The following is a 27,368-nucleotide window of genomic DNA, read 5'->3' as shown; positions in this document are numbered from 1 at the left end:
GAAATTTCACGTGGCATCTGGATTCACACAAAACCCCACACTGCAATGAACATACGTACCTTAGGAACTGAGACCTTGTCTGAACGTCAGACTGTTACACGTTCTCATCCTGTTTCTCTGCTTTGCCGATCAGAAGTAGGAGGAAAAATTCCTTCTGTACCTCATACCATCAATACAATCAAATATCAGCCTTAGTCCTCAGGATCACTGCTGGCACTGGCATTAGTTACCATTTTTGTTGGAGCAGCCTGCGCAGAGAAGCCAAAGGTAGAGTGGGCTGTGGGAGACAGAGCTGCTTCAGCTTACCTTCTGCCTGAGGTTATCTTCCAGGGATGAACAGAAACATTTTAGAAAGGTTCATTGCAGAGTGGGCATTTTGCTCGTTTTAAATTGAACTGCAAAAAGACAAAACAGTCAAATGGGACAAAATAAGCAAAATATTTCAGGGAAACATTCATGCAGTTGTAGACGATTTGCTGGGGTTCAGAAACTCCAGTGCTTTATGTTCACCTGGTTTGTGATAAGGAGGAGACTTTAAATTCGGGAGGGGAAGCTTATAACAAACAGCGCCTTTCTGAGCTAATCATGAAGATTACACAAATTTTCCTGCAGGCACGGCAAGTATAACTTTCGATGCTACTTGTGTAAGAAGAGGAGGTTTAGTGCCTCTTTAAAACTCGAGTGTGGCTGCTTAGTCAGTGCTAGCTCCCCCCCCCTTCCTGCCACTGCTGGCTAACTTTCTTGCAATATGGGTGTGACTTTGAATGAGCTCCCCCTCCCAGTTATGTCATTGCTTCAGTTCCTTTGAATCAGAATAAAAAGTGCAGCAAACTTCAGACTCATTGACTACGGGCTTAACAAGCATCGGGGCTTTTTCTTTTTCTTTTTTTTCTTTCTGCAGCTTGAAAGGATTTCTGTTTTTTGCAAAACAGTTCCGGTAAAACAATGACCAGCTTGTCCTTATGGGCGACTATTGGATTATGTTTGCTGAAGCTTTGTCTAGCAGAAACGCGTAAGTTTTATTTATGAATGAAAACACTTATGGTTGCTGATAAGTTTGTTTCAGACAGCAGGAGTTCGTCAGCTAGATGGCTAACAGCTTTATTGCGTCTATATAAAGTTTTATTATTTGTAAGAGTTATCAGAAATACCTTAGAACTGTAACCTCAGCTGTGCTGGTTTGTACGATCATGGAAAGCTGTGTATTGCTTGTAAAGGGCAATTCCAGATCCATAAAAAGTGAACTGTAGATCATAAAAGTTAAGTTTAAACCAAGAACAGGAGTACATTAGGGAATTTATAATAGCTCTGGTAAAGCTTGGTTTGGCGATGTGACTGCTGTTACGTACATGCTTTGCTCTCCCAGCTCTGTTTCAGACATTAGAGAAAAGAGGAGGGATGGGAGGATGGACACCCCCAGCAGCATGCAACTGCATTCTTGAGTTTACATGGGCTGAACTAACAGCTCATAGATAGTGCATTTGGACACAGCCTCGCTGAACAGAAGCAAAACTGCAGTGATCTGTGCCTGAAATTTGGAGAGCTTTTATGCCAGGCATGCTTGTTTCTGACTTCCTAAGGTTTCTTTTGGGTTGACTGATGAGGCTTTGGAACAAAGGGGGTTAGAAGTGACCACAAAGTTGTTTACCAGTTAACTTTCTGTACCTTGGTTATCTGTTTCAACTATTCTTTTTTTAAACGAAATGTTAATACAGAGAAAAAAAATAAAAATTGCATGTCCAAAATGACAAAATGCTTTTGAAATTTCACATAGTGCAGGCTCAACTGCGTTTGAGGGAAATGGCCACACTTTTAACAGACTCTCACTGTGACAGAAACTGCCTCAAGGTGTTTTGTGGTTAGGGATAACAAATATGCTTCTACATTATTTTTCTACTCATCAGTGCCAAAAGTCTAATGAAATACATTTTTTTTTCATGGCCAATGTCACCCAAAGGCTGTGTGTGTGTGTTCATAGTAAATATATATCTCTCTATATATCATTTGTTCTAGCAGCAGAGGATACTTCTGTAATGGTCGCAGCACTGCTGGGCTATGAATGGGTGTGTTGGAGTGAATATTTCCCAGTGCATCTGTGATAGGTGACGCACCCTCATTGCTTTTCTTTTTAAAATTGTTGTACCAGAACACTCTTGCTAAGATCAGATATATGGATAAAGCCCTTAGAGAAAGGGCAGAGATTCTGTAGGCAAATAAAGTATGCCAGAGATGTGTTTAAAACCTTGGCTTGGTCCAAGTCTGTGTGCTGTGTAAGTGTTATAATCATTTGGTTACCATGCACCCAACTGATTTCTCCTTTTATGAGCTTCCAGGAGTGTCCTAAAGAAGCAGGATCTGCACTGACTCTAGGAGTAATGCGTTTTTACAGTGAGACATAGCAGAAAACCCTATCATCTAGTAGTCTTCAGCATAGTTACATTACTTCAGCAAGTATGCCAGACTTCCCATATGCCCCACAGGGAAGTTTTCTTAATGGCTTAGCAAGGTATTAGGCTATAGCTACAACATATTTTAGCTGGTATGTGGTACATTCCAGCATGACTTTGTAGTCAGTAATGACATCAAAAAAGCAGTTAATGGTGGTTTTATTTTCTTTTGTAAACCTGTGACTTTGCTGCGTATCATAGAGTAGGTGCCATTGCTGTTGGGAAACACCTTGCTTGAAGACAAAATTCAGATCTGCTCCTAAATTGGAATTTTGATACTTTTAGTACAGAATTTGGCAAAATTAGAAAAGACCTGGTGTTACTGTTAATATGATTACTAAAGGACAGATGAGATATAGAGAGCAGCTGAAAAACTTATTCATCCTGAGTTCTGTGCCACTGTGATCATACTGTCACTGGCATGTGAGTGAGGTATATTATGGAATTGATGCGACTTTTGTTGTCTAAGGAGTCTGGATCTGGGAGTATATAGATGCCGACATCTCGGTTAATGGTGATTCTGGGGGAGATTTTCCCCTGTGAGCATAATGTGTATGTAAAAATATTTCTCTCAAAGTTCTCCTGGATTAACACAAAGCAAATCCTAGAATTTTGACCCCCAAACTGGAAGGAGCTGGAATAGAAGTAGTAGTAAAGATGAAATGAAGGGAGGGAGAATGAGTCCACCAGTGGGAGGAAGGAGCTTAGCTATCAGCACTGGAGAGGTTGCCAGAGTGTCAGTACAAGGCTCTGAGACAGGGCTACTACAGCTATCAGTCAGTCACAAAGGAAGGGACCTGCCTGCCTCAGCTTATATATCCATCATGTAAATTTGTAAATAAAACAGTTTGAAGAAGCTCTTTGTGCTAGTTTGTTTTCACTTAGTCCTTACAGTGTGTATCTTGGCTATTTCCCCAAAGCTGCAAAATAACTGGACTTTAATAAAGTTCACTTGAACTTCCATCATCATTTAATGTAAAGGTTATATACCTGCTCTTGAAATACCCTCACGCACAGAGCCAACAAACCATGGCAGAGGATTGTCTTGCAGTCTTTGGAGAAATGTTTGTTGGTTCTTTAGTTACTGGTGTTCACCACAATGCAGAACCATTACCTTGAAAACAGGAAGTCAGTGAAAGGCTTAATGAGGAAAGATAACATCATACAATTGAGGAAGAACTTTTTAAACTGAATGCTTTTAAAACTGGTAGCTCTAGCCAAAGTTAAATGAAATGTTCCTCCATACCTGGTGTGTCTTTATTTCCAGAACAGTTCCCATGACATTCATAGGCCAGGGCTTGAAGACACTATTAATATTTCATTTATTCATCTAGCACCTTAAACATGCATGAGGTTCTGCTGTAGCAAGAATGTGCCAGCAGGAAGAGATGTCCTGAGATGCTGATAGACAGGTATAAACAGCAGAGAGAATCATGAGCTCATTACTGATAAAATAATTGTAGAAAAGGTGGGTTCTCAATAGTTTAATGAAGGGGTAAAAGAAGTTATTTCATTGAAGGTCAACTGCCATTTCAAATGAGAGAACTTATGGAAGAGAGCAGGAAAATATAGCGAGGAAAAATGTAGATCTCAAAGGGATGTTTGGTTGTACGGTAAGGAGCACAGTAGGTTGCAGGAAGCAACTAAAACCAGTTATGAAATCTAATAGCATGAAGTCTTAAAGAATTTAAGTTAGAGAAGAAATCGGAAATGTATCCAAGCAAGAACCTAGTGTAAACCCTTGCAGACGTTTCCACTAATTTGGATAGCAACTGTCAGGACAGGGGGAAATAAATGAGAAATAAAAAAAGATAGCAACAGCAGCGATCAAGTTAATGTATAATAGGAGTGGAACCTATAGAAATGTGAAAAATGAGGAAAACTAAAAACTGTGTTGCTGATATGGTGGAGGGAAAAGCTCTGGTGAGCTCTGTGGGACGTGGTTTAATTAAAAAGCAAAGGGCAAGCGATGTAAGATGGCAATGTTCTTGCCTGAGAAGAGATGGTATTCAGAGGGAGTGGCTAGACAGTGGTAGTAATTAGATTTGAAAGTAGGTTGATAAGAGACGTTGTTTTTAAGGACACATTAGATAAGGACAGACTAGATAAACCTCTTTAAAGGACAATTTGAGTATTGGTGATTGTGCTACTGGCTAAGTAGATGGAGTAGAAGACCTCTGGTAACTGTTTCTTCTTTGATAAAAGGATAATGTTAGTTATGAATGTAGTTGACTGGTAGTGAAATACATTGTAGAGAAGCAGAGAAAAAATGATATAGAGCTTCTTATATATGGAGAGGATAAGTCAGCCCAAGAACTTAAAAGTTTTTTGGAATTTCAGAAGTCCTGTAAGAAGCCTTCTCCATTTGCTTTCTGGTCTTCTTGTCTCGCATTTCTGTTCCTGCATTAATGGATAAGTGTTTGAAAATACAGTCAAGATAGAAGATGATAATTCTCAACTTCATATGACATGTGTGCCGTTATTTACAAAACATTATTTTTTTTAGAAGAGGACCCTATGGGAGAGAGTGAGGGAAGGTGCTCTACCAAACTCTCCTCTAAAATTGCTTTTTCCGGGACCAAGGCTAAATATACAGTTACCTGTCAACTCTAAGTTCATAGAGAAAGTAATCATGAAAAAACATGACCCACCACATTAATTGTGCCTACTTTGAAAACAATACAACATTGTACTGGAACAATTCACAGTGTTCAAAACATGAGATATTTTAACATCAGCTGGTACCTGAGAACATGCTTTTTCAAATTTCATTTTTCAACACTAAATTGCATTCTTAGACTAGAGAAGCTCTGTCATGGTTTAACCCCCACCAGGCAGCCACAAATTCGGAGTTCAACTCCCCCACCCACAAGTTCAAACTTTCAATTGAAGGCCAGCAAAGTGAGGGGATCAGGACAGACGTTAGGTTTGTCACCAGCACATCTCTGATAACATACATCATGGTTGCTACCAAGTAAATCCCACATCCACAGTCTGGTTTGTTCTTTGCCTTTACCTGTAAGGGTTTCTTTGTGATATATCTGGTGGTTTGGACTGTTCTCCATGGGTTATTGACGACTGTAGGCATGAAGCCAGTTTAGCATAGCTGCTAGTCATTTTCCAGACTAGACCAGAAGTTTATCAGCAGTTGTCTCTCACTCGCAGGGAGGTAATAATTATTTCAAAGCCATCACACACTGTAATTATCAGTGACCATTATGGCTGCTGCTTATACTGGTGGCAGAGAGGATTGTGTCAGTCCTGAATGTTTATCAGTTTCCTCCCCACCAAATCACAGGCCTCCATACAGTGGCACCAGCAGTAATATCAGTAGCAGCTGGCTGTGATTTTCCTCTCTTTCTGTGGCTGCCAGAGCTGACCCCACCCAAGGGACGACAGAGCAGCTCGTCATATGAATGAGTCTGCAGGCAGTAACGCGAAATGGCAACTGAGAGAAAGAGGGGTTTTCCTTGGAGAATCTTTTCAGTCAGATCAAAAGTTCAGCTAATCGCAATTTAAAGTTCAAACCTCCGTGACTGTTTTCCTGCCCAACAAAACCTGCAGTAATTTTTGGAGTCTGTGCTTACAGTTAAGAACATAATTGAACTCTTTTGTACGCACTGGCTTTGGGACTTTCCAGTTCCTCTACATGACAACACTGGCAGCATTATATAATGCAGCAATCGTATTTCAGTACAATAACCTTCAACCCTCACATTGTGAAACAGGAAAAAAAAAAAAAAGAAGACAAGACATAAAGGAGTTGAGGAATAACCTACAATTTTAGCAATTACTAACATGGAAGCTCGAGCATGCCAATTCAAAGTAAAAATCACAGAGAAGACCTGAATTTTACTTACATTTGCAGTTTGAAAAATACATTGTTTCACTTTTTTCTGTGCTTCTGTTTATGACTGAGATAGGGTCAATAGCTGGAAGTTCTAAGAGATTGTGTTGTGTCTTTGCAAAAAAAAAAAAAAAAAGTCAGACATGCAGCAGCTGTGGTAAAACTTCCATCTCCTTTTTTCTTAAAGATACCATTCCAAAAGCAACGCGAGATGGTTATAAAAGAGGTTGCCAGCGTACAGGCTGACAGCTGCCTAGCAAAACAACATTAGTCAGCCACCATCAACTACACAGTTAATGTCTGTTTTACTAAATACCTGCTTTTGTAAATAAGAAGCTGCCCTTGACAAAATGTATAATAGCAAAAAAATCTTCTGTGACATAGCTTTTGTTGAATATATGTGTCTGACAGTGGCAGCATGTTAGCAATGCCCACAGCAAAACAGGTTCTCAGAAGTGTATTTCCCTAGGGTTTTTTTTTATTGTTATTTTTGTTAATGCATAGGTGTCTGTAGAGAAACAGGGTGTGGTATGTGTGGGTAGATGTAATGAATAGTTTCTTGCAGCATTCTCATACAGAAATGAGAGGTTAACTGGAACTCGGCATATGGTCTATGGCCACCCAGGACTCTGTGAGCAGATATGCGTGAGCTCTGTCCGGGCAGCAAGCAAGCTGCCATCCAAATCAGGGTCTAAAAGTCAAGCACCAGCCGTAAGTTGGCAGCCTCCCTGAGAGGAAAATATCTTGCCGCCAGTGAGGCTTATCAGCAAGCGTATCACGCTTGCCAGAGCAGCATGGCTGCAGCCATTTTCAGAGAGCAGGTAGAGCCCCACGTGCTCGCTCAAAACAGACTAGGCAAGCTGGCAGCTGCTTTTTCTACAGCATGTAAATGCAATAGTTCAACGGTGCTGGAGGGGTGATTGTGATGGTAGTGATTAGTTGTTTACCTATGCTTTGCCATCAGCTGATGCCCATCTTGTAGATAAGATGGAGTATCCCTGTTGCGGATGAGGACACCGAGGCAGTGATACAGTACATCGCTGCTAGGGGTAGCCAGGTCTTCCCAACTCCGTCACAGTGCTCGGAGTGAAGCTGTGCTTCTGCACAAGGAATATGGAATAGTTAACTGGGCAGGTTCAAGGGAAAGTAGTACTTGCCAATTATAAAGAAACATGATTCATTAATAACGAAGACACTGAGAGTGAGGCCTGAACTCAAAGTTTTACATTCACTTACGGCACTATTCTTCCTCCTCCTGCTTGAGTAGGTGTCCTCCATTAATTTACATGTCCTTTCCCTTTTCCACCACTCAGGCATGTATGTGCAGAAAAAACGCCTCTTTTGCTAATGAGTCTCATATTTATAAATGTAGGGGTTTATTTTCTGTTCCTATATGTCGCTTATGTATAAATTCAACATATAGGAACACAGAACATGGAAGTGAAATAATATATGTTCTGTTCAAATTAATTTCTCCAGTAGCAGTGCTATAAAAATCAGATAAAACTTTTCTTTGTCGGTCTGACAATTTTATCCTGTTTTCTTCTGTGCATGCTATCTATACACACACTGAAGACTGGCAGCTACTTTCAGTTCAATAGGGCTTGGTTCCTGTTAGGCAACAGAAAGTATACTTTTCTTAAAAAGTTCTTAATCAAGACTTATCATTTTATGATTAGTGATGTTTGAAGCTGTTTGGCAAATGATAACTGACTTAAATCTTTTGTCATACTGACAAACTTCTTAGATTCAAGAACTTTAAAATTGATTTAATAATTAACTGAAGAATGATGTCTTAAATTTAGTCAAGTTTCTCTCCTGTTTGAAGCAATACTTCCTAGTGATAACTATCAGCTAGCTTCTTGAGATCCTGGGGGATATTTCCACATAAAGGCTTGATACTCTGGGAAAGCTGAGTGCCGAGAGACCTAAAATGACCCAGCAAGTCAGAGGAGGAGCCAAGAACAGATCCACTGTCTCTAAACCGAAGGTGGGCCACTTGGTCACAATGCCAGAAGGCCATGTGGCGAGAATGTTACAAGTCCAGAGAAGTTTGAATGTCACTGTGCAGCAACTATGTATATCCAGGTGGTACCTAGGTAGATCTTTTAAGTGTCCACATTTTCTTTTGAACAACTTTTTCTCACACCTGTTTACTCTTTTCCCCACTAATCTGTCTCTGTCCTTCTGGGAGATCTGTCTGAAACGGTCCAATAAATCTGATAGACTCTTGGCAGCCTGCGTCTGGGATAGAAGGTTAAATCCATTTTATCCATTAAAACTTCTGCTCAATAGCTTAGTCATTCTCAGGCAAACTGAAATGTAAAGACCAAGTTCTTCTTTCAAGAGACAGGCCTCAGAGAAGACTCACATTACAAAAAAATTTTCTTATTCGTATTTTTTATGGTTTTCTTTTGATTTCAGCCTACTGTGCTGGCAAGTCTGACTTACTGTCATTATGTTCAACATCAGGCTAAAAGGGCAGGAGAATCCAGTGACATCAGAAGACTGGTATTAAAAAAATACTACTCTTATATTGCAAGAGTCACTTTGCCTTCTTGGGAGTAGCAAAAACTCTTCTGGCACACAAAATAAAAATATTTTTCTTGAAATCTCATGTTGAGCTCTAAACTCTTAAACTCCTCATTTCCAGAATACAAAATTACTTTATAGGCTACAGAGAACAGATACTTGGTGGTTCCAGTTCACCACTGAACGGGCATAGCTGAGGTTTTAGACAGGCAGCTATCCCATTCACAATTCTTGTATTAAAGCAGTAACAGGCAGATGTTGTGAGGATGTGAGACACCTTTCCGTGGTGGTCATTTATCACCGCAACAGAGAGCAAATGGATCCGGGGTTTTCTGAAGCAAGCCACAAAAGCAGGAAAGAAACTTCCCTCTAGGCAGCCACCATGGAAAGGTGTCTCACATGCTCACGTGTGTCTCCTGACATTTCTATTAGATCACTCCTATTCATTCTTTTTTCTTATGGCTGTATTTCCTGGCTGCTTGTTGGGGTCGGAAAAGATCACAGTAGTGTGGCATGGTCGACGCACTGGAGGGAAGGGATGCCATCCAGAGGGACCTGGACAGGCTTGAGAGGTGGGCCTGTGCAAACCTCCTGAAGTTCAGCCAGGCCAAGTGCGAGGTACCGCACCTGGGTCATGGCAATCCTAGGCACAAATACAGCTTGGGTGGAGAATGGCTTGAGAGCAGCCCTCAGGAGAAGGACTTGGGGATGCTGGTGGACAAGAAACTCAACATGAGCCAGCAATGTGCTCTTGCAGCCCAGAAAGCCAACTGCGTCCTGGGCTGCATCAAAAGAAGTGTGACCAGCAGGTTGAGGGAGGTGATTCTGACCCTCTACTCTGCTCTGGTGAGACCCCACCTGGAGTACTGCATCCAGCTCTGGAGTCCTCAGCACAAGAGGGTCATAGACCTGTTGGAACGGGTCCAGCGGAGGGCCATGAAGATGCTGAAAGGGCTGGAGCACCTCTCCTGTGAAGGCAGGCTGAGAGAGGTGGGGTTGTTCAGCCTGGAGAAGAGAAGGCTCTGGGAAGACCTTATAGCGGCCTTCCAGTACCTGAAGGGGGCCTACAAGAAGGATGGGGAGGGACTCTTTATCAGGAAGTGTAATGATAGGGCACGGAGTAATGGCTTCAAACTGAAAGAGGGTAGATTTAGATTGGATATCAGGAAGAAATTCTTTACTGTGAGGGTGGTGAGGCACTGGAACAGGTTGCCTAGGGAAGCTGCGGATGCCCCATCCCTGGCAGTGTTCAAGGCCAGGTTGGATGGGACTTTGAGCAGCCTGGTCCAGTGGGAGGTGTCCCTGCCCGGGGCAGGGGGGTTGGAACTACATGATCTTCAATGTCCCTTCCAACCCGAACCATTCTGTGATTTTCTCAACATCTCTTTGACCTGCCAAGTCTCACACATTATCTAGTAGTGGTATATTTTGTGTTCACACTGAACAGAGCACAGCATTTACTGACTTTTAAAACAGCGAAGCAGAGGCAATCTTAGAGCATCATGGAACGGTGAGACCAGCACAATTATTCATTTTTTTCAGAGCATCTCTAGGCATAAGTGCTAGACAGTATTTTCTGTCTCTGTGGGTTCATGTGGATTAGAGAAAAGCCCGATCATCCATGCATGTTCTGTGACTTGGAGATTATTAAGACCAATGACTGAATCCAAATTTGTTTTCTGTTAACACTTTGCTGAGAGTATATTTTTATCCAGGTAGTTCATATAACAAGTAGTTTGTGTTTCTTTTTGGAGCTGGAGGTCTTTTTTCTTCTTCTTTTATTTTGCCTAACAATGCCTATTATTTATATACATGCCAGTGGGGGACAGCCCTATGGTAAATTAGTGCAGAGTACACAATATATTACATACAAAACAATGCAAGACTGGTAAAATGTTGCAACAGTGCCCTTAAAGATCAGTGAAATTTCTATCCAAAATTTTGTATTTGCAAATGAATGAATTCTTTAATTATTTCTTTTGCTGAGCAAAGGAGGAAAAGTTCAAAAAACTTTCTCTACCTGACTAGGTTACCCTTCAAAATAAAATATAGGCAATGTTTTTTTCCTCGATTGCTTCTGTGTTGTCACAATTCAATTTAAAAAATATAGCATAGCCACAGCATTGAAAGTCTTGGGCCCTGCAAGGGTTATATCCATTAATAACCTACAACAGTGTTGTGGATAACATCTACTTGATGATACACATCCACATCTTCAAAGCTCAAGGTGGGGATTAGTAACAAAATGCAGTGGTCTCTCCTCAGTATATCCTACAGCACCTTAAACGTTTGAATATTTGGACGTCAACATATGTCTAAGATGTATTCCATCCACTTATCCTCTGCTGTATTCTTCTAAGTACCGTAGAAGAACTTGAATACTTCTTGAAAGAGATTTGATGTCTTATGCTTTCTCAACGTGTGACTTCGGAAATGGGTGGTGTCTCTGATGGAATTTTTTTCTGCGTAGTGTTTCTTTTTCTTGCATTACATGGAGTTCACATAAATATTACAGCACTTGTTCTAGAGAGGCTTACTGTCTTGTCTGGTGTGTTTCATCAACACATTCAGTACAGTTGGAATCAGGCTGAATGTGTTTAAATTATCATAGAACTTAAAATTTTAAGTCTAGATCTGGTGTCATTTACCAGAGTAAATATCGTCCTAGCTCATGAGAAAGAAGTGAACTGACAAATATGCTGATAGCAGACAATAATAACTAGGGGGGTTTGTAGCCCTTTGGAAGTCAGTTATTTTATCCCCACCTCACAGGTAGGGAAACAGAGAGAAAGCAAAATACGACACCCAGCAACGCAGCTGTAACATTTTCTCCTAAATCCCAGCCTGGTGTTCCATCAACAAGATTAGTGCTTCTTTCACTTGAATTTCAGAAAGCAGCTATGATTTCACATACAGGGCTATTTCAGCAGAAATAAGTATTATTGTTATTCATGAGAAAAAAGCACTTGTGCAAACATTCTTCTACTGGTACAGAAGTGAACAAGAGTACAGAGGACCGGAGCATTCTCTGGAAAGCTGTTATCTTAAAACCAGGAAAATCTCTTCAGTTACTGTTTGGTAATCCATCATTGAGCATGACTATGCAATCCTTACTTCAGATAGACAATCCATGTGAGAAAATACGCTTTATGAGTAAGAGCTAAGTATTTTCCCAGTTTTTGAAACACCTTTACAACCCATTGGTTGCATACCTACACTGAATTTATTAACAGTCTCAGTCAAGTACTTTATCTGACTTTATTACTCATAGTGCTCAGCTTATGCCACTTTATCAACACCAGTCACAATCATATTACTGTTGACTCACAGCAATTGCAAGGCAACGTATTAGCACCTTTTTTCCACCCCTAACATGATACAAATATATCCACAATAATAGTCATAGCAACATCTTCAAGTCCTAACGTAAGTCTGTCTTTTGCTTTTTAACTTACTGGTTTGGTATCTTGAATTAATGGCTATATTGGGAGATACCCCAGTATCTCCCATCCTTCCAGAGCAAATAGCTTCAAGAGTCAGCTGAAATAGCAGTGTATCAGGAATCAATATAGTAAGGTGTGTCTAAGACATGCTTTCAGACTGTTCAAAAAAGACAAATGGGATTTATACACAATGACTTGTAGCATATCATCCGCAAAAGTGGTTCCACGTTGTGTCAGCTACTTCTGCTGCTCCTAAGAGCGATCTCTGCTTTGTTTAAAGAACTTCCTGCTTTTATTTTTTGCAAGTACGTGATGAGATCTTCTCACTTCTAACCTGAGTCCTTTACTGGCTTGCTTTCCTTTTCAGTTGTGTTAGAAGCTTACTGGTCTCAATCCATCTTTTGTACTTTACGTAGCTTACAGCTAATACTCATTGCAACATGGTAATAATGGGATGCACAGGGTCAGTTTTTTGCTTTGTCTAGTGTACTTGACAGACAACTCAATGAATTTTGCTTCAAGAATATAAGTAATTTCCTGGGCGGGGTGGGGTGGGGTGGGGGATATCTTGCGGTGCTTTATTAATAATAAATTACTACCTATCTAGGATTTTCTGTTTAGTGAGATGGCTTATTCCTGCTTTGCTGTTTGAATTGACTCTTGCTTAGAGCGAATCTGACTTCATGATGCTTTCCAATGCCATGGAACTCACAGTAGCTGAATTGAGGTCTTTGCTCGTATCATTTGCTGTTCAAACATTGATTTAATTCGGGATCTTTTTATAAAATCCAGCTATAACTCATTAAAATGGAAGATTACTAGAATCAATGAGTATCACAGCAAGATCACTGGCTTCACAATGATTCTAGCATTTTTGCAACAAAATGATTCTTCAATATTTGAGGATGATTACATGCAAACAGTAGTGCATTGCCCTTACGTATCTCCACTGCCTAAATATATGTAGGATTTAATGTAGTATTTGAGTTCACAGAATATCAAGGCCATGCTGCCAATGCCTCTTTCCCACTCCTCCCTCATGCAAGTGAATCTTCACTGCCTCTCATGAATTGTTAGATTTAAATAAACTTTTTTTTCTTAAAATAGGAAAAAAATATATTAAAGCCAAGGCATATAATTATTCTACATTTGTGATAGCAACAGCATTGTGTACATACTAATGTTAATTGCAAACTCCAGTTATTAAACATACCTTTTTACTGAAACAAAGGCTGTAAGAATTATTAAAGAAATTTAATGGAACATCTAGCTTGGGATACACATAACCTGCATGCATCTTAGGAAAGTTTCTTGCTAGTCGGTGTTTTCAGTATAAATCTCAAGATACTTGAAACTGAAGTGTATGGATGGATAGAGTGACCGAGTCCAGAAAATGGAAATATTTTGCCACCAAAAATTCCAGTAGAAGTTGCCTGCTGGCGTAGCCATTCTGTTTACAGGCTATGGGATCCCTGCCTCTCTGCTATTAGGGAAAAAGCAGAGGGAGCAGTGGATGTGACAGTGTTTTGTTCCATCATCCGAAGCTTGCGCTGATTTAAGGTAGCATAAGACCTTTCCCATTGATTCCTGTAGATTCTATGTGAGATTTGATTAAGTAGATTGTGTTAATCATTACATGATTTTACAAAGTGATCGTTTCCAAAGGTAGCTTCTTATTTGAACCATACTAACTTCAGATCCCAAGCCAAGTCTTTCTGACAATGAAAATCTAAAGTTTGATAGGGCTTTTTTTCACTTAGTCTGTCCCAATACATCCAGACTAAAATTTCAAGGTCTTCAGCAACTGAAAATGAAACGTGCATTTCATGAGTTTTATTTTTTTCAGTAGTGTGTAGTATGCCTCCCAATGCTTTTAAGAATACCATGGTTGCCATTCCTTTATTGAAAATGTACTTATGGCTGAGTACTTCTGGGGTATTTATGGAGAGGAACACATTGAGATCAACCCACTCTCCATCTCTGAAACTGCAGTAGCTTGTACTGGATATTCAACTTTCATCTTTCATTATTGCCTGTGAACGAAGCTCTTCAGGCTTTTCTCCACAATCTGTTCTTCAGAGAACTCTTTCTTCCAAGGTTGTTTTTTTACTTTCTCTTTCATATCCAGCATTTCTGATCTCTTCAAATCACAGAGTTTGTAAGGTCTTGTGCATAACACTAACCAGACAGCACTGCTAGCAGAAGTTACTGAAAATCCCACTGTGGAAATAAAGCAGGGTTTCAGTGTAACATACAAAGCAGGTCAGCTGCCTTTTGCTAACCATTGATTCTAATAAGTAACTTTCTTGAGGTTTTGATTTGATTATCATTCATTCACTCAGTAATTTTTTAGGACTTAGAACTCTTCCATATTCTAGATACCTTCAGAATGCAGATGATACTATACCTTATTCTGCTTTTTTGTGAAAATCACAAATATTCAGAAGTAGCGTTTTATCCGCATTTAAAACTGCAAAGTTACATACAAATGTTACAGCTATATTCTTAATCTAAAAAATCTGAATTTGGTATGAGTCATTAAGTCATGCATTGCACTGGAGGTTTTAGTTCTGTAGTTTGATGTCCAGTAGGCCAAATTCAATGGATTATTGGACGGTATATTTAATCAATATGCAATTAACAACTCTGATCCTTGATTTAAGTGTTTAATATTGTGCTACTTTGTACTGTTCTGTAAGGTACCTCCTTGTAAGTTTGTATGAGCAACTTCCTCAAAAACATTTGAAAAAACATGGGGAGGAGTTGTGAAAGAAAATGGGCACGAGTTTATCTTCCTTGTGGTGAAGCTGAGTTTGGAATAAGTACTGATATGTCTCCTGTTTGGGTGGTCCTCCCCTGCCATTATTTGTTCCTAGGAAGTCTGCATGGGTGACTTGTCCTTTGACATGTCTTCCCTTGTGCGGTATATTCTAAGCAGCCGCCTTCTTTTTAGTATGTCTGACAGACTAATGTTATCTTTGTTTTAACTGGCTGGCTTTCAGAGCTTTTAAAAATGTTCTTGGGGTTCCTTTCTCTGTTGTTTTCTTGTGAAGTGGCCTTGTTAAAGTCAATAGATGTTCTACTTCTTATTAAACTTTTTTTTTTCTCCTTTTCAGTTTTGGTCATTGCTTGCTTTTCTGTAATGAACTTAATCTACAAATGAGTTTAAAGTGTTGAGAATACTTACTAGAGGGTTTTCTGTATAACTCAGAGGAGCAGAGGAAATATAAAAAGCATAGTTTTTTAGTTTAGAAATCGCTTACCAAAAAAATAATAAAAAAAAATTCAATATAATGTGAAAAATAGTTTCAAATCACACCTGGTATTATTATTGAGTAGCATACTGCAAATAGTTAAAATTCAAGATCTGTCATTTAATTGGACTTGTTAATCATAGGTCTGATTTTGTATTAATTTCTTCTCTAAATTACCACAGAACTAAAATCTGACTTCCTGAGACTTGTCAAAGCTTAGGTGGAGGCCGAATGTAAAAGCTGTAAGAACATAATAAAATAACAATGTAATAGTTCTTTGCTTTTACAGCATTCTTTATCAGTAAATCTAAAATTACTTTAAGGAGGTTAGTTGTAGTTGCAAACTGAGGTAGAGAGAGATGAATTGGTTTATCCAGGTTATACCGGCAGGTAAATGACAGCAGGCACCAGGCATAAGGCCCGTTGAGCTCCAGGCTGGGGATCTGTCTGCTGAGCAGCGCTGTGTCTCACTTGCTTTTATTGCAAATGACTAAACGATTTGCTTTCAGTCAAGCGACGAAAATCAGACTCCAACTATTCTTCGCCAGCTTTGTTTCATGTATGTTTCTTCACCTGGATTGCATGGAACGGATCCCAACTGATTTGCTTCGCAATCTGTTACTCAGCCTTTGGGGTTACACTACACATTGTACAGCCTGAAGCTTTCCTAGTATCGACAATGATGATTATGTTTTCATCATCTCGAGGGGGGCATATCTGATAACTGTCTAATTCCAGGACTGTGATTTCACTGCCTGTAATTTTTCCACTGAGGTGCCGCACAGCTGTACCATGTTCTAGTGGAGTCTGAAAACTTTCTGTGCGCTATTGGGTGGAACAAAAAGTATAATATTAATGTCAGCAGCAAGGAAGTTTATCGTAAGTGGTGACACTGTATAGGCTCACTCAGGATGTTTACCAGAGCAACAGTTGCCAAGCAGATAAAGTATGTTTGGAAGACACATTAGCAGACTTTTTTCTTCCCGCAGCAACTGCTGAGGAATGAAACATATTTCTTGTATTTACTTGCATTTTGAGTGACTCTATGAATGTTTGATTCATTAATAGTGCCACTCCCACACCCACTTTTTAAAATTAGTAACGAGGAAAGCTATCAGATTAAGAGACTGAAAATTTTTGCCCATTGGTAAATATATGCAGAGACAATGGCTTCGGTGGCCGGTAGGCAGATTTGTTAAGAAGAACAATTTAGAAGGAAATAAACAGCTTGAGCTTTGTCCCACACCCTGTTTCCAGTGTGCACTTACTGAAGTAACACAGAAATGTAAGGAAAACTTATTAACAATTGATGGAGAAAGGAGATGCTCCTACTGCAGTGTATCCCTCCCTGGCTACTGTCTATATCCCTAGCCACATCTCTCCTTTTCAGAGATTCACTTGAGCCCACTTGTGTCCCAGGGCTAGCATGGCTATGTCATGACTTTTACGTAGTTAACAGTATACAGGAGAGTGAGGAAGCTACTATCCTGTTTGCCTTTTCAGCCCAAATTATTAGGTACCCAAATGTAACTGGGTAGTAGGAACAGCTTTGGTGCAACTTCAAAGAAAGGTCTGACTTTTGGATCTATGGAGAGAAATCTTCACTTTTTTGTCACCTCACCCAACTACTAAGAGTATGTTGTCTCTATTTATAGCAGGCACTCCTTGCAATATGCAGGTAAATTCCTTTTCAAGTGTTTCCCTGGACTTTACTGTCTTTAAAAAGCCAGGTGTGCAGAGAATTTTTTTCCCCTGAGTATCGTCAATCTATTAGGGTTATAACTACGTTCTTTTTTCTCTCCCATGAAATTTTTCAGGACTTCTAATATTTTCCTATGCCAGTCTGAAATGAAATATGAAGTTTTAAAAAATTCTACAGGGAAATTTTGGACTGGGTTCTTTAAACCATCTACTTGTATTGCAACCACGTAAACATTTAAACTTAACTTTCTTAAATTGTTTTATTTTATTTTGTGCAAGCTAATTAATTATGCTTCAAAATGAAAGGTAGTTTCAAACTGAAAAACAAAACCCTTGTTTTGCTTTATTTAAGTATCCATAAGGGATACTTCGAAAACTGAAAATACGATTTATTCCCACTAAATCTGGAAATGTATTTCCTGTAAATCATTTTAAATTTCACAGCTTGGCAATAACCCAAGGGAAGTATTTCATCTGACAACTCCCAAGAGTCTGTAAAGACTTACTTTCACTGTCACTATTTGGAGAAGCCTTGCTTATGGTGTAGGTGGCTTATTTCCAGGTTTGTTTTTCTTCTTTCTGTAGAGAATGGTGGCTAGCAGAGCAAGAATATCATAACTGGGAGAACAGAAAAACATCACCCAGCCACACCAAATGATTATACATGTCGCTTGATCCTTGGCGCTTTTTTGTTGTGATGGTAAAGGACTGCAGCCTCATAGACACATACTTGCTTAACTCATGTGGATCCTGCAGAATTTGACTTCTAAATTTTGATGAGTGTGGAGTCATCCCAGTTGAGAGTCAAATTTTCCCAGCACAATTTTACTTTCCACATCAAGCCCTGAGGGATTCAGGTATAGGTGTGTTTTAATGATGTCAACATGTATCTATTAGTGACTGGGACTGGGATTAATGAATCATTTTACATAACCTAGCAAACAGCTATCCAGTGGTTTTCATCAGTACTGACCTGGGCTTTAGTCCAACTTCTGACATAAAGGTGAAAGCCTATTACAGTTGTCTGGGCTACGAATTGCTTTAGTTTCACTAATAGCCTCTAAACAAATAGTGGAATACTCAGCAAATAATAATGCTATCCAAGCCCATGTGTATTGTAGTGTATTAGGTAATCACTGAATGATATTTTTGCACATTCAAGTTCTTCCAGATGTGAAAATAGCGGTAGTTGGGCTTAGTATATCTGTTGACAAAATGTCTTGGATCCTGAAATGTTTCATTAATCCATCCCATATGAAATTTTGTATTCAGAGGGCATTTCCTTTAGTCAGGAGTAAAATATGCGTTCTTATTTATCCATGAAGAAGTTTTCCTGAGAAACATTTGAAAAACCAAACAGCAACTGGAGATAGATCTGAACTGAGATCTGAACTGTCCAGACCTTCTCAGACCTTAGGACTTATATGGCCCAATTTCTAAATTTGCCTGCACAGGAACCATAGTTACTATGAGTCTCTTTAAACAGATGTTAATCTGTTTCCAATGTCCCACTTTTCTCTACTTCATTACTAGCACGCATTAAAGCAGGTTCTAATATTCAAAATGTAGATATCAGTGCGAGTGTCGGTACAAGATTAAATAATCTGTGATTATAAAGAAACATTTGCCCACAGATATCTGCCTAGAGTTTGAAATCTGTTTAATAAATTTAGAACAAACTTCTTACAATAAATGTAAAAACTGTGTTCTATTAAAGCAAACAGAGAATGAAAACGATCTGCACCATCAAACCCCTTGTTCTGTCCCTGTTTTCAGCCCCAGTTTATCACATCCGGGTGACCTATCAGTCATCTTGAACCACAAACCGACAAGGAAAATCCCCATGAGAACAGCACACTAACATTTCCTGGTTGCCATGCAATGCAGACTGTGGTTTTACCAAGAAGTCAGTTAACAAACTAAGTGTCTAAGTATTCTTCTACAGGTTTTCATTTAAGGGAGGCAGGGTTCTTGCAAATCTTACACTTCATTTGCTTTGATGTGTCTCTGCACTTGTTAAAATATTTTTTTTTTAAATATAAGACAGCATCCACCTTGAGAAAGAAACCTCTAGGTATTGACTTGACAACAATGAAAAGCAGGGAGCAGTGCATGAAACAGCCATACAGTGGATCAAAAATCGTTATGGAAAATCAACTCCAATGGGAAGAGTTTGCATGAGTCAGTGTTACTCAATATGTGTAAGGGTTGCAGAACCAGGGTGGAGATGGAGGTTGCACCTGGCTTCTTACTGTAACAGCTTCTAACAAGCCTCTAATGTAAATAATCAGGGTGTAACTCACACTTTCATGAAAGGACAATGCTCTTTAGTCAGTCTCAGCCAATTCTATCACACCAGTGGGCTCTAGCTAGCAAATCGTGGAACTGGAGTTAGTGATTCGGGCTGAAAAATATTAATTAAGCCTGGTTTAGATATGTGAATGGCAATAGCAGAGAAGAGTTTGCATGCAACTGTTTAAGACAGAGCACCAGAAAGCCCAGGAAAGACAGGGAGAAATGGCCTGTCTGAAAGTTGATGTTCTGCATGGTCATAAAACTCAGCACAGGCTTAGGGGCATTCCATCACTCTGGGATGAGTCACCCAAGTCTCACGGTCTGGATGAGATTAATGATGATGACAATTCAGGCATGTCTATTACTTTTTGCCTTTTTTAAAAGCTATTATTAAACAATATTGTCTTTCAGCTGTAGCAAATCATGTGGATCTTGGGAAAAGATATGGCCTGTCAGCCCCCAAAGCCTGCCAGCTGTACGAGGGGGCAGAAGGGAAGCTTTGGGTGCTGATTGTGATTCCATTGTGAATCCACTCTGAATCAGCTCCTTTGAAACTTAAAAAAGGCTTGAAGGGATCAGTAGTAGTTTGGCACACAGTATGAGTTTTGCATTGCCTTGTCTCTTGAAACAGAGGAAAAATATCCATCTTTTGCATAACTGTGTTAAAGCCAGCTAAGTAACATCAACATAAACTTAATGGATTTGACCTTCCTGCACTATGGGAAAAGGTGGAATATGTGTTTAGATTTGGATTTGTCAATCACGTTTCTTCCTTAACTCAAAATTAGTCTATAAGCCTTGGCATGGAAAAAAGAATTTAAGGTGTTAATTTAGTTTAGACCCCATCTTTTTTTTTTTTATAAGTTCTGTATTGATATGACTAGAAATATTTTCATTAATTCAGTTAAGGGTCCCCATTGTCTGGAAGTTAGAATATGAGACCATAAAGTAAAAATTCCAGATTCCATTACAGCTCTGGGCAGTATGCTCTGCATCTATATTTTGGCATTTTTAAAATGTGAAAATTACTGTCTTCATAGAGGAGTTGGTGGATTTACGCAATTTGCTTAGACTGTGAAATGTCATGTGAGTTTTAGGTACTGCTGTAGCCCTTTTTCTGCACTCACTGCTTCATGAACAGAGTTTATACACTACAGCAATATTGCAAACATTTTTGGAAGTAGGTGTAGAAGATATCGTCAAAATAAAAACAAAGCATGCTGTCTCAACATTACTTTAGGGCAAAGTCCAACTAATTGGATGGCTTCAAAACCAGTTTTGAGAAGTGGATTGCCACACTTTCACCCGGGGTTTCCTGGACACCCACGTGATCTCCCACCGCTGCATGAGCAAGGCTTCCCGGGAACTTTGGCCCTTCTGTATAAGCATGTAGTGCAGTTGGTCAGCACATGTGCAATAAGCCTGATACTTCCCAGAAGTGTTCTGGCATACAGTATGTATGCTGCAGAGCCGGGCTGAGCATTTACATGGAAAATGTACATGCACGTAACTGCAACCCGCAAGTAGTTCCATTAAGCCTATTTGTGTAAATAAGCCTGTTTATTTTCAACAGTTGGAGTTTAAGGAATCTGCCAGTAAGTGGGATTCTGATTACAACTAGATCTCTGGGTGGTAATGGAGCACATATTGTAGTGTTTTAAAACCATGGATGGGTTCACAAAAGTGAACTTCACTTAATATTTCAGTGCATCTGGGACAGGCTGCAAGATTCAAATGTAATCCAAAGCAAGTGGATGAGGTATGGGCTTTCATAGAGAAAGCTCTTCAGAATTTAGCCCAAGGCTATCAGAAAAGATGTTGATGTTCCAAACAAATCTAGTTCCAAAATCACTGTAACTTTTAAGTAACCTAAACATCTTTGTGATCTGATACCCAAATTTAGTATGAAGTCTTGGGCTTCACAGAGTATGTTTAATTATTAACAAATTTAGGCCTGCCTTCTTCTACAGGGGAGAGAGAATCAAGAGGGGAAAATTAAAGGTGAGACTTTTTCCTGCCTAGATCATTTATGTTTAATATAGCTGCTCACTGGACGACTTCCACAATAATGTCAAGCTTTCAATATGGAACACTCGGAGCCAAAGCAGAAGGCACTAACGTGGCAGCTGTTGGAGCAGCTCCCTCCCACAGCAGTAGTCACGGGCCACTCCCTTCCAAGCAGAGTAACTGTGCATTGTGCTGTCGTAGGAAAACATCTATTGGGATCTGCAACCTGAATGTCTGTTGACTATATTTGTGACTTGTAGGTACATGTGGCAATGGCTTTTGAGCACGTGGTACTATTTAGTGTGGGGTGTGGCCACAGAAGGTCACTAGTCCATCAGCTATCCCCACGACCAGTGCTGTGCGTGTCTGCGGCTGGAACTTGTGGAAGCACTGCAGCTATTTCAGAATCGTGTATGGGAACTTACTGAGATTATCATTCTGTTAATCCACTAACTTCTCCTCGGACTGTGAAACTCAGCAGGACATTAAGTCCTCCAGGAAAAAATGCGTTTGTTGGTGTCCTCTTCCACACAGGTTCCTCATTCTTGCCTTCAAAATCTCTCAAGACATGGCTGTCATCAGAGAAATTTTAATAGAAGTATTTTTTGGTGGAAGAAAACAGCTGTGTCAAAATCAATGTATTTTGAGAAAACATGTTAGTCTTGCATAAATTTTACAAAACTAAAAATTATGCCATCTTGGTATTTTTTTATAACATGATAAGAAAAATATTAAGAAGAAGAATAATAAGAATATTAATCATCAAACTGTTAAACAGCTATGCAATGTATATTGATTTTGTCTACGTTATATGTTTTTGTCAGCCTAAATAATTGGTGGGGCAGGTAGGAGAAGAGATATTTTTTACGTTCTTTTTGTGGAAAGGCAATCCAAGTAACAATAATGATTAATTCTGTTGCCTATGGTAAAAGTATTTAAGATTGGATGCACAGCTTTTGAGTTCCTTAGGACAAGCAGTCATCAATACTATTGGACTCCTATGTATGCTGTGAATAATGGTTGTCTTCTCACACACCATACAGTCTGGATCTAATCTCATATTTTATCTCCTTGATTGTTTCCTTTTACCTGTGGAAAGGAACATTCTTTGCAGTTTACACTGAATAGATACACTGCAGATAGAATAACCTTGGTTTACCAATGAACAAAAGCGATTTAAGGAAGAGTGCACGCCTTGATTACTATCATTTTTTTTCACATCTATACTATAGAAGAAAATAGAATGTCAAGCCAAAATGACATTAGGAAGCTTGCTTGTTATTCACATAAAATGTGTCAATGCAAATGTGCATTAATTTTATTTTGTGTCTTTTAGGAAAAAATTATATGGCATCTTTAATTTCAAATAGATAGTAGAGTCACCCCCTTTTAATATTTGGGGAAGACTGGTCTGTTTTTCTCTTTCTTGCACGTGGAACTCCCGTTAAAATTAAGATAAAAATGAGTCATACTTCTCTCTTCACTGGTGATAATAGGCTACTTCAATTAACTGTGCTTTGCAGTTGTCATTCTAGTCTGGAGTTGCAGCGACTTTTTTCTCTTGAGGGAAAGGTGGGGCAGGAGCAAAATTAACTTCGTGTCGCTTTGAAGCATTCTGATCTTTCCCTGTTTTCTCCACACGTGATAATCCTTCTCCTTCTCCTTCTCCTTCTCCTCCTTCTCCTTCTCCTTCTCCTTCTCCTTCTCCTTCTCTCTTTCTCAGCTGTTTCTGTTAAAAATAAAATAAACAAATGGGGGTTTTTGCTTTCATTTTACTGAGTCACAGCCTGTCCTTGGATTATAGTATTTTCCCACTATACCTGCTGCATTGTGTAGGCAGTATCTTTCCAACATAAAGATGGATGGGGTATGATCTCTTCAGAGCTTCTAGCCCTTGTACCTTTCATTCAATGTCTGTAGTGAATTAGCTTTGAATGTAGCTTTGCATGTACTGCTTGTTCAGGGTTCCCAGGCTGAAGGCCAGAAAACAAATTGCACAACATAACTGTGGCATCTAACTTGTTTTTATTTTGTTCATTATTTTTATCCTCATACTGCTTGCCAATGGAAATTATGTCCATGTGCAAATCTTTAGAATATTATTAAATTAAAATCCATCTATGGCTTCATTTAAAATTAAATAAGTTTACTGCAGTACATACTGAAACTCTGACGAGGGTTGGCAGTAGGATGCTTGTGTGTCAGTGAGAGCTCAGCAAGAGGAAGCCTTTCAAAATGGAGGGAAATATTGTCAAGATGAATGATCAGGGAGCATGAAGTTCATCCATATGAATGCTTAGAGTGTGTATTGCATGCTTCTCTATCTGCCCCAGCAGGTTGAATAAGATGAGCTTAAAGATTATCTTTCAGGGAGTATTTAACAGCATAATGTTGTTCTAGTTCAGAATATATGTGCAGTTTACTTAGTTTTTGTCTCAGATAGATCATGCAACATCAAACCAATGAAGGCTTTCTGCTTTTGTCTAGCTAATAATAGGAACATGTTGCTTAAACTAGTTGTGAAACTGGAGATTGATATATATATTCATTTAAAAGGATTCACTGTGAAGGGATCACAATGGGATAGTTAAGGAGCCTTATGATCATATAGGCTCTGATTATACACCATTTCATCTTTAAAGAATTCTTTTATGAATGAACTCATTTGTTTTCAAAATACACTGGAATATTCAGTTAGTTTTGCAGTAATGTGGCTTCTGAGACTGTCACAGTGTATTTACATCTTCTGCGTGTTATTGTTAATGATATGTTAAAAGTGTTACATACCTCACAAAAGTGTGTTGTATTGCTGTTTTTGGAAAGGCTGAAGATTTGGCTTGTGTCTCACCTCAAAGAAGGAAATATGAAGAAGGCGATTGAAAGTGCTAGCTCTCTTTCTGAATGAATTGGTAGCTGCTACTTGTTTATGCTTGGTTTTGCATTGAAAGCACTATAGTTTAAAATAAATAATTTCCAGGTCTTCAGCGAAGCATTAAGTCCAACAATTTGTAATTTGTTTTTTTTCCCTTTCTTTCAATAACAGAATTCAATGTAAGTTGCAGATATGGAGGAGTTTTTCATGTTGAGAAAAACGGTCGTTACAGTCTCACACGATCAGAAGCAGTCGAACTTTGTAGAGCTCTCAATAGTACCTTGTCAACACTAGAGCAGTTGAAGAAAGCTCATGAACTTGGATTTGAAACTTGCAGGTAAAGAAATTATTGAAAAAATAATGTATCATTACAAGTCCATCCATCCATGCTATAGTGTAATAATTACTGTTGACTTCATATATCTGTTAATTAGATGGCCATATCAGTCCTCAAGTGAGTTGTATTCTGTGATGAGCAAAACATCTTTGAGCATGTGCATGTTTGCTCTGGGTCCAGTAATAACTACGTCCTTGACTGCATATACTTTTTACCAATTATCTTTAAAAGATCATGACCTCTTCCAGTTAAAATCTAAAGATAACAAAAGATTGATAAAACTAATAAACTAATCAGGAAGATGTTCAGATCATACTGTATCACTGATAAATTGGTAAGATAAGTTTCAGAAAATTAAGTGACTACTAATACAACAAAATATTGTATTTTGGATACAATAATAATTATTGGCTGAAACAACGTACAAGGGTTGTAGTAGATTCTTTGTCACACCAAAATTTCATCAAGATAAAATATTTTCCCCAAGGATGACCTCTGTTCAAACAGTAGTCAAGTCTCAAGTCAGGACAGTCCTATGGTCTTTCTATATATCAGACTAGATTATCATCTGATCTTGCTTTACAAGATACACAATACACTTATTATGCAAGTCATCCTAAACATTCCTATGCAGAAAAGAGACTGAACTCAGGAGATGTAAATTTGAAGGGTGTTTTTGTGCTGTGTTTTTATTTTTTTCAATAAAATGACATAGATGCATGTTGGTAAACCATAATAGATTTGAAATAAATTTCAGTAGATTTTTAACTTTATTACAATCTAAAATAAACAGCAACCGTGGAGAAATGGAATTTATCTTCTAACTGACTGGATTGGAAAAGTTCAGTGGACATTTCTCAAAAATTTTAAGACTTTCATTTTGGTACCAGGAGAAATAGTACTAGCATCAATATTGCTTGCAACTGTTTCCTGTGAATTATTTGATACAATGATTAGAGTTGGAAGGGACCTTAAAGATCATCTTGTTCCAACCCCCCTGCCATGGGCAGGGACACCTTCCACTAGACTAGATTGCTCAAAGCCCCATGCAACCTGGCCTTGAACACTTCCAGGGATGGGGCATCCACAGCTTCTCTGGGAAACCTGTTCCAGGGTCTCACCACCCTTACAGTAAAGAACTTCTTCCTAATACCTAATCACAGTCTACCCTCTTTCAGTTTAAAACCATTGTCCTTTGTCCTATCACGATACTCCCTGATAAAGAGTCCTTCCCCATCATTCCTGTAGGTCCCCTTTAATTATAAGGTCTCCCCAGAGCCTTCTCTTCTCCAGGCTGAACAACCCCAACTCTCTCAGCCTGCCTCCACAGGAGAGGTGCTCCAGCCCTCTAACCATCTTTGTGGCCCTCCTCTGGACGCGCTCCAACAGGTCCATATCCTTCTTGTGTTGGGGACCCCAGAGTTAGATGTAGTACTCCAGGTGGGGTTTCACGAGAGCAGAGCTGAGGGACAGAATCACCTGCCTTGGCCTGCTAGCCGTGCCTCTTTTGATGCAGACCAAGACGCATTTGGCTTTCTGGGCTGCGAGCAACCATTGCCAGCTCATGTTGAGCTTCTCATTCACCAACACCCCCAAGTCCTTCTTGTCAGGGCTGCTCTCAATCTGTTCTCCACCCAGCCTGTATTTCTGCTTGGGATTGCCCTCACCCACGTGCAGGACCTTGCACTTGGCCTTGTTGAATTTCATGAGGTTTGCACAGGCCCACCACTCAAGCCCATCAAAGTTCCTCTGGATGGCATCCCTTCCCTCCAGTGTGTTGACTACTCCACACAGCCTGGTGTCATCAGCAAACTTGCTGAGGGTGTACTCAGTCCCACTGTTTGTGTCACCAACAAAGACATTAAACAGCGCTGGTATCAGTGCCAACCCCTGAGGAACACCACTCGTCACTAGTCTCCACTTGGACATTGAGCCGTTGACCCGCAACTCTTTGAGTGCAGCCATCCATCCAATTCCTTATCCACCGAGTGGTCCATCTGTCAAATCCATGATAAGGATGTCGCGTGCTTTGCACAAGTCCAGGTGGATGATGTCAGTTGCTCTTCTGTTATCCACCAATGTTGTAACCCCAGCTGTAACTGAATTTCATTTCAGTTTAGTCAGTGGTGCTTTACTTCTTTAATGCCTAATGCACACATCTTCTTTCCTTCTGACTTGCAAGCCTATGAGAATTGAATAAAGCTCCTTTCAAATTAATAGGATCCATACAAAGAATTTGTAATCATGGAAAGGTGCATGTGCAGTGCCTTGAAAACCTTCTTATACATATAAATGCCATGCGCTGCCATTGATGACGGCGTATGGCACATTCACTCTCACAAGCATTATGCCCTGCACAGTGGTGAAAGAGGTGGACAATAGTGCCAGGGAGATAATTCTCAGAAGATCCTTCCATGAGAAGTAGGAATGTCATTTAAAATAGTACCTCATAAAGACTTTAGACAATTCTTTACTCTGAGGGAGAAGTCCTGCGTAACATAGTAGGCATGTTCTTTCTCTAACATTAGCATATGAACATACTCAGAATTTTGAATTGTCCAGCGCTACACAATAAGCAGAGACTAAGGACCCTAACTAAATGCCTAGCAGTAGAGATTTCTAGTGCTAGCAAT

The 27,368-nt window shown here is 39.4% G+C and overlaps 1 protein-coding gene across 6 annotated transcripts in view; it reads left to right on the top strand.

Moving 5' to 3' along the window:
• The first annotated feature begins 816 nt into the window (after positions 1 to 816).
• The window catches only part of CD44 (CD44 molecule (Indian blood group)), a 61,304-nt gene continuing 34,752 nt past the window's right edge, over positions 817 to 27,368 (top strand). For 5 of the 6 annotated variants that reach the window (XM_054199722.1, XM_054199723.1, XM_054199721.1 and 2 more), the window contains exons 1-2: positions 817 to 1,012; positions 24,570 to 24,735. In XM_054199722.1, the coding sequence (XP_054055697.1) occupies positions 946 to 1,012; positions 24,570 to 24,735 (233 nt within the window). In that variant the 5' untranslated portion in view covers positions 817 to 945. The remainder of the gene's footprint in view (positions 1,013 to 24,569; positions 24,736 to 27,368) is intronic. The other variant, XM_054199727.1, reaches the window with a different exon arrangement.

This window comes from Rissa tridactyla, chromosome 4, assembly GCF_028500815.1.
Source record: "Rissa tridactyla isolate bRisTri1 chromosome 4, bRisTri1.patW.cur.20221130, whole genome shotgun sequence".
NCBI classification, from domain to species: Eukaryota; Metazoa; Chordata; class Aves; order Charadriiformes; family Laridae; genus Rissa; species Rissa tridactyla.
This window is presented reverse-complemented; position numbering and strand designations above follow the sequence as displayed.